Consider the following 6,754-nt stretch of genomic DNA (forward strand, 5'->3'; position numbering starts at 1 on the left):
TGGTCCACTGTGATTGGTCCAGACACACCAACCCGCTGTCCAATCAGAGGTAGCCATCTGTTCGCCGTAGCCACTCTAAAATATTCCCTTCTCTTCCTTCTTCCACAAACTACTTGCTGTTTAGCCCAGAGGTGCCTCTGTGAGTAGCGGGACGTGCAGCTGAAAGGAGAAAAATGCAGCTTTCAGGTTTAGTTGTGGTAATATTTGCAGTCTACTGCGCTCACGCCAAGGTTTATTTTCGGGAGGAGTTTCTGGACGGTGGTAAGTCTCACTCTGACCCAGGTTATTTTAAATTTACGACACAGTTGTGACATCTATCATTCGGGGTGATAGGTTACTAATCTGTTTTAGTGATGTGATTAATGGTCATTTGTGTTAGCTAAATTTCCTTTTTAGCTCGCAAATCTTACAAATGTGATGTTTTTCGACGCCCACATGTTCTGAAACTAACTGGTAATAATTACAGTGCAACTGAATACTAGAGTTAAGAATCAGGGCTTGAATTTGATGTTTCTAGAAAGTCATTAACGGTCAAATTGCTCCTTCTTCTTCTTCTTCGGACAGATGAATGGAGAAGTCGCTGGGTGAACTCCAAGCATAAGTCTGACTATGGAGAGTGGAAACTGACTGCTGGAAACTTCTATGGAGATGCTGAAAAAGACAAAGGTAATTCACATTATTTAGCCCAAACAGATGTTTATTGGTTAATACTGCCACACATATAAGGGCTCATGTTAATGACATATGCTTCAGGGCTTATAACATGACTGTTCCACTTTTGGTTTTTTCTTTTAAAGTGAAAGAGAAACTTGTCTTCTACATCCTTATTCTTCAACAGGTTTATTTTTTAGTCCTTATCGTACCATTAAAATGTAAATTGTCCAGTAGAGTTGCATGTCAAAACAAATTAGCATTTAAAATGACCTTTATGATGTCACCAAGCTCAACTTAAGTATAGGATTTCAAAGAATAAACGTTGCAAATAATCTTTGATAAATGAAGGCTTTTTCTTGGTTGTAATAAATGTTTAATTGATTTGCAAAAATTATTTAGTTTATATATTATATTTGCTGCTGTAGCAGAGTGGCAGATTTACATTTAAATAGTAAATAGGACATTGAGGGTGTATTTACTTTAAATTATGAATTGTAATGCCTGAAACTTTCCACAAACATGCATTAGCAAATAAGCTATTTTAAGAGAGGTTGTGTGCAGAAGCAATCTATCAATTGAAACATCATTTTAACTATAATTAATACAAATCGGGGTTTTTTGAACTACTGAAATGTATATTTTTTTCCATTTCAGGTCTGCAGACGAGCCAAGACGCCCGCTTCTACGCCGTCTCTGCCAGCTTCGACCCGTTCAGCAACGAGGGGAAGCCTTTGGTCATTCAGTTTACGGTCAAGCATGAGCAGAAGATCGACTGCGGTGGCGGCTACGTGAAGGTCTTCCCCGCTGACTTGGAGCAGACCGAATTGCACGGGGAATCCTCATACTACATCATGTTTGGTAAAAAAGAAAAAAGAAAATGCGTATTAAAATAACAATAAAAGTAGGAATATATCATATAAAAATGGCAGTAATTAAAATAGAGTAAAGTGAAGAGTAAACAAGGAAAAATTGTGATAAAATGTGCATATTAGTAATATTATGATAGTAGTATAAATTAATAAGCATTTCTTTAAAGCCCTTTAAAATCTCAAAATGTAAAGGACATTATGAATAAAATCTACTATTATGTTATTCATAAAGATTAATGGTAGAAAAAGGAATACATTAGTGGTAACATTTGTTAATGTTGGCTTAAATTACAAAAATATATAGAGAAAGAAAAATGTATGATATAATAAGAAATACTTCAGCAATAAAACAAAAATAATAGGAATTATTGCTTTTTTATTCTGTAAACGGGTAGATATAACTAGAATGGAAATGGTAAAACAAAAAAATCATTCTGTAAGCTATGAAGATTTACTGCTCATAGTTTTAAGTGTTGCTTATGTTAACCATGTTTGTTTGATCTAGGCCCTGACATCTGTGGCTACAGCACCAAGAAAGTCCATGTCATCTTTAACTACAAGGGCAAGAATCACCTGATCAAGAAAGAGATTAAGTGCAAGGTAACATTTTGTTTTAAAAATATACCTTCCACAGTGCCATCGTGTGTTGCACAAGAAGCTAAACTCAACCGTTTCCTCTTTGTGTCCTTGCAGGATGATGAGCTGACCCACCTGTACACACTGATCCTGAACCCAGATCAGACCTACGAGGTGAAGATCGACAACGAGAAGGTGGAATCTGGCAGTCTGGAGGAAGACTGGGACTTCCTGCCTCCCAAGAAAATTAAGGATCCCGAAGCCAAGAAACCAGAAGACTGGGATGACCGCCCCAAGATCGACGATGCCGATGACACAAAACCCGAGGTGAGAAAACCTAATCCTCTGTTCCACCTTGTTTTTTTAATGTTCTTTACATTGTTACTTGAAACTTTAAATTGTTCGGTTTTGTTTTTAGGACTGGGATAAACCTGAAAACATTCCTGATCCTGATGCTAAGAAGCCTGAAGACTGGGATGAAGACATGGATGGAGAATGGGAGCCACCGATGATCCCCAACCCAGAGTACAAAGTAGGTTGCATTAACACAAACGATCAAATAGAGATGGATCAGAGGTTGGACTGGATCGGTTTTCCATTTATTGGCCATTAAATATAGAACTGTGTTTTTTTTTTTTCAAAAGAGCTTTCAAATTTGTGGGAATACATTTAAGCTTAAAAGCATAAATTCCTTCATTTTCAATTGATTCCAACAAATGTGAACCAGTTTCAGACCTCAAAAAACCCCAAAAGCCTGATTTGGTTTCTTTCTTTAATCGGATGTTATGCTGATGTTCTTGTTTGACAGTTTGTTTTTTTTTTCTTCAGGGAGAGTGGAAACCCAAACAGATCGACAACCCCAACTACAAGGGAGCCTGGGTCCATCCTGAAATTGACAATCCCGACTACAGTCCCGACTCCACCATCTACAAGTTTGACAACATCGGCGTTCTTGGCCTTGACCTTTGGCAGGTGAGGAGACGGTTACGTTGCCAAGTTGTTGTTGCAGAAACAAAATGCCTAGAACGGTGTAACATTTTGTGCCTGCCTCTTAGGTGAAATCTGGTACGATCTTTGACAACTTTGTGATCGCCGACGACGTGAAGGAAGCTGAAGAAATCGGGAAGGAGACGTGGGGCGTGACGAAGGTATGATGGTAGTTTGAGAGATGTGAGAGTTTATTAAATAAAATTTAGACTGGATACATTTTAACAAATTAATCCTAGAGTGGAAAGATTTACCTCGCAATCTTTTTATTTTATTTTATTTTTTAATGAGTAGCAATAATTATAAATGACAGTAAAATTTAAAACTAAATAAGTAAAATTATCTATTGTACTTGAAAATGAAACAAGAAAATCTAATTTAAGGGAAATATTCAATTTTAAAAAAAGAATAGTTTTACCATTTGTAATAATTATGATGAAAATAGTGAAATATGGTAGCTGAATTGCAATATTTGGGGAGAAAAAACAAGAAAAATGCTTAAATAATCAAAATCTCTTTAAAAGTTCTAAAATATAATATGTTGGTAACAGACTAAATAAGATGTATGAAAATGAATGTTAAAATTAAATGAAGATGTAATGGCCAATCAGAAATGATTAAATAAAATTCTTTAGTTTAAAATATGGAAGTAGTGAAGATTTTTAAAAAATTAAAACTTTTGTCTAGTCTTATGCGTTTTGACTGTTTATAAATACCCTAAGCAGAGCTGCACCATTAATTTTGTTCTACTGCTTACCAATCTAAAAAAACAAGTATTTGTGACCTTTGACCCAACAAGAAGCATTGTCTGATTGTTGCAACCTTCTTCTCAGGAACCGGAGAAGAAAATGAAGCAAGAGCAGGATGAGGTGAAACGAAAAGAGGAAGAGGAGAAGAACAAAGAGCAAGCCACTGAGGGCGATGAAGACGACGATGATGACGACGAGGTGGAAGAGGACGAAGAGGAGGATGACGATGCAAAGGACGAGACTCTTACAGAAAATGAAGACGACGAGTCAAAGCCCAAAGATGAGCTTTGAGACGGTGTAGCTAAAACAGATTTATCTAAAAAAAAAAAAATTTCAGCTCCTCCCTCCCCAGAAACTGTCCCGTCATTCCAGGGCTGTTGTGGCTGCTGTGCATCCTTTTCCCTGAGGTCAGGACACAACCCAACGTTTGAAGTAGAAAACATGGGGAGGGGGTGTGTGTGAGTGGGTCTTGAGGGACTTGGTGTCTTTCTTTTTTTTTTTTTTTTTTTGTCATGGTTCCCTTGAACTGCTGAAATGATTCTGTGGTTTCTGACCAACAAACTCCATTCCTCATTTTGTTAGCGACACATTCGGTCGGCACTGACATCTGCTGTTTTTCTTGATTTTCTTGATCGAGCCATCTCGGTTTCTGACAGGGTTCTCAGGTGGTTACTATAAAAGTTCTTCAAAAGTCACCAACATGTCTTTTTTTTCTAGATGAAACAAATCAGATTTAAACCTAATCACAAAAAAAAAAGAAAAAAAAATAATTTATTTTTTGGTTGTTTCTATGGCACTGACTGTAACCTTTTACTCTTCGTTCTTTAGAGGTGAATGAAATTATATATATAGAAAAAGTCCTGTGAGTACATTTTTTTTTTTTTTTCTCAGCGAGGTTTTTCTGAATTGTTGAGTGACGGGATGTGCAGTTTAATCCTGAAAGTCTGGACAAACAGATGCTTATGTGCCGGTGCTGCTCACTCAAGGGTAACACACACACACACACACAGGTTTAACCGGACAGAATGTGATTGATGCCAAAGGTTTTATTAAAAGATAATACTTTTCCTGTCTCCTCATTTATTTATGCTGCACAAGCACACGACTTTAAATTTTAAGTGGCTCATTTCAGTTTTTTCATGGTTTTCTTGCCAATGATTCAAGTTTTGTAGCACTAAACTGTCCATATAAGCCCTATGTGGGGTACCATTATGTAAAGGAGTGTCTAAATGAAATCCTGCAAACTGAATGACTGTTTGCATAACGAGCCTTTTGCAAAGCAGTTTTTGTATTTCAGTAATATTCACTCCTGTAGTATCTAAATATAACAACTCCTTAGATGCTTTGACATTTTGAAACTACACACTTCAATGAGTTTTTGTGGACTTTTTTTGTTAAAGATCAAAACAAAGTAATTTAAAAGTGGAGTATGAAAGTTTTTTATATATATTTATCCAACATTTGTGAAGAAGCAGGTTTTTACATTACACAGTGATATTTGTTGGCTTTCTTTTATGTAGCTCAGATTTATTTATATTGGACAGAGAGTAGCAATGTTAAAGCCTTGCCACAGAATCTCAATTGAATTTAGGTTTGTACTTTGACTAGGCCATTCTATCATATGAGTATTCTTTGATCTAAGCCAGAGGTGACAAACTCATTTTTGTTTTGGGCCAAATCATAAGTGCTCTTAAAGGGCTGCTTGTGCCAGAATGTATTGATAAAACCTGTTCACAAACTTAAAATATCAATAAATTCTTAAAATTAAGTAATATTGAACATCTTTTCAGTCCTCCTAGGATTTTGTGATTCTAATTGTGATTTTTTTTTTTGCAATAAAAATCAATGTTTGTGGTACTAATCTCAGGAAATATTTGTGCTTATTTATGACAGTAAACGCAGCTTTTTATTACTCACTGAATATATCATGGACTATAATCTGACATCATTTAAGGCTAAGGCAGCTGTTTGACAGTTTTTCAGAAAAATTTAATAAACTCCCAAAAAATTTGAGTTTATTTATTATGAATTTCCACAATAATTCCCAAGAAACTGGAGGGACTGATTGATAGAATTTGGCAGTAAGCCCATAAAAGCTAAATTGATTTGATTTAGAATATATTTGAATATATAGACTAACGCCTTCAAGTTTAACAAAATTTACCTCAGCTTTTCATCATATTTTCAAATATACCATTACAGACATTTTTGCCTTCAATTTCACATAATTTTAGCCTTAAATAGCTAGATTTTTAATTTAATTTACTAAATTTGTTTTAGAACAGTGTAATAATTTTGTGTTTCCAATGTGGACTGCAACATGTTTATTGTGCAGAACAATATTGTGTCACAATGGCCCACACCATAAATACTAACATGTTTCCCACACATTATGTTTGTCACATCTTCAAAGAGAAATATTTTTGTCAAAATATAACTAAAGCTCTTTGATCCAATTTAGGTGCAACCACACTTTTCTCCCCTTATTCTTTGGCCTAAACCTGCACTTTTATTTAAAAAAAAAAAAAAAAAAACAAGCAAAAAAAAACCCCCCACTAATGTTTTGATTGCATCTTAATAAGCATCATATTCTCGTTCTTTCTTAAAAAGGTAAATTTTTCACAGACATACTTCAAACCACCATTAACATCATCAACAGATGAATAATAGTACATAAATAACGTCAATTAATCAGTGAATTCTTTGTTGTTATTGTCACGTTTACATAGGGACAACAAAATTAAAAAGATGTAGTCGACTGAGTGTGACGCATAAAAGTTAAAAAGTTAACGAAAAGTTAAAACGACGTGAATAAATAGCAAAAACAACAAAACAACAAAAATCAAAGTAACATAAACTAATAACCACCAACTGTACAATTACTATCGGTGTCACTACAAGGTCTTGCAGGTACAGGTA

The 6,754-nt window shown here is 35.1% G+C and overlaps 1 protein-coding gene across 1 annotated transcript; it reads left to right on the forward strand.

Moving 5' to 3' along the window:
- Positions 1 to 49: 49 nt before the first annotated feature.
- On the forward strand, positions 50 to 4,901 carry calr3b (calreticulin 3b). Its single transcript, XM_008434438.2, has 9 exons — positions 50 to 261; positions 565 to 666; positions 1,309 to 1,512; positions 2,029 to 2,123; positions 2,217 to 2,426; positions 2,518 to 2,631; positions 2,928 to 3,071; positions 3,155 to 3,247; positions 3,920 to 4,901. The coding sequence occupies exons 1-9, from the start codon at positions 174 to 176 to the stop codon at positions 4,124 to 4,126; spliced, it is 1,257 nt and encodes a 418-aa protein (XP_008432660.1). The 5' UTR covers positions 50 to 173; the 3' UTR covers positions 4,127 to 4,901.
- Positions 4,902 to 6,754: the final 1,853 nt, after the last annotated feature.

The sequence above is a fragment of the Poecilia reticulata genome, chromosome 17, assembly GCF_904066995.2.
Source record: "Poecilia reticulata chromosome 17, P_reticulata-male-v2, whole genome shotgun sequence".
Lineage (NCBI taxonomy): Eukaryota > Metazoa > Chordata > Actinopteri > Cyprinodontiformes > Poeciliidae > Poecilia > Poecilia reticulata.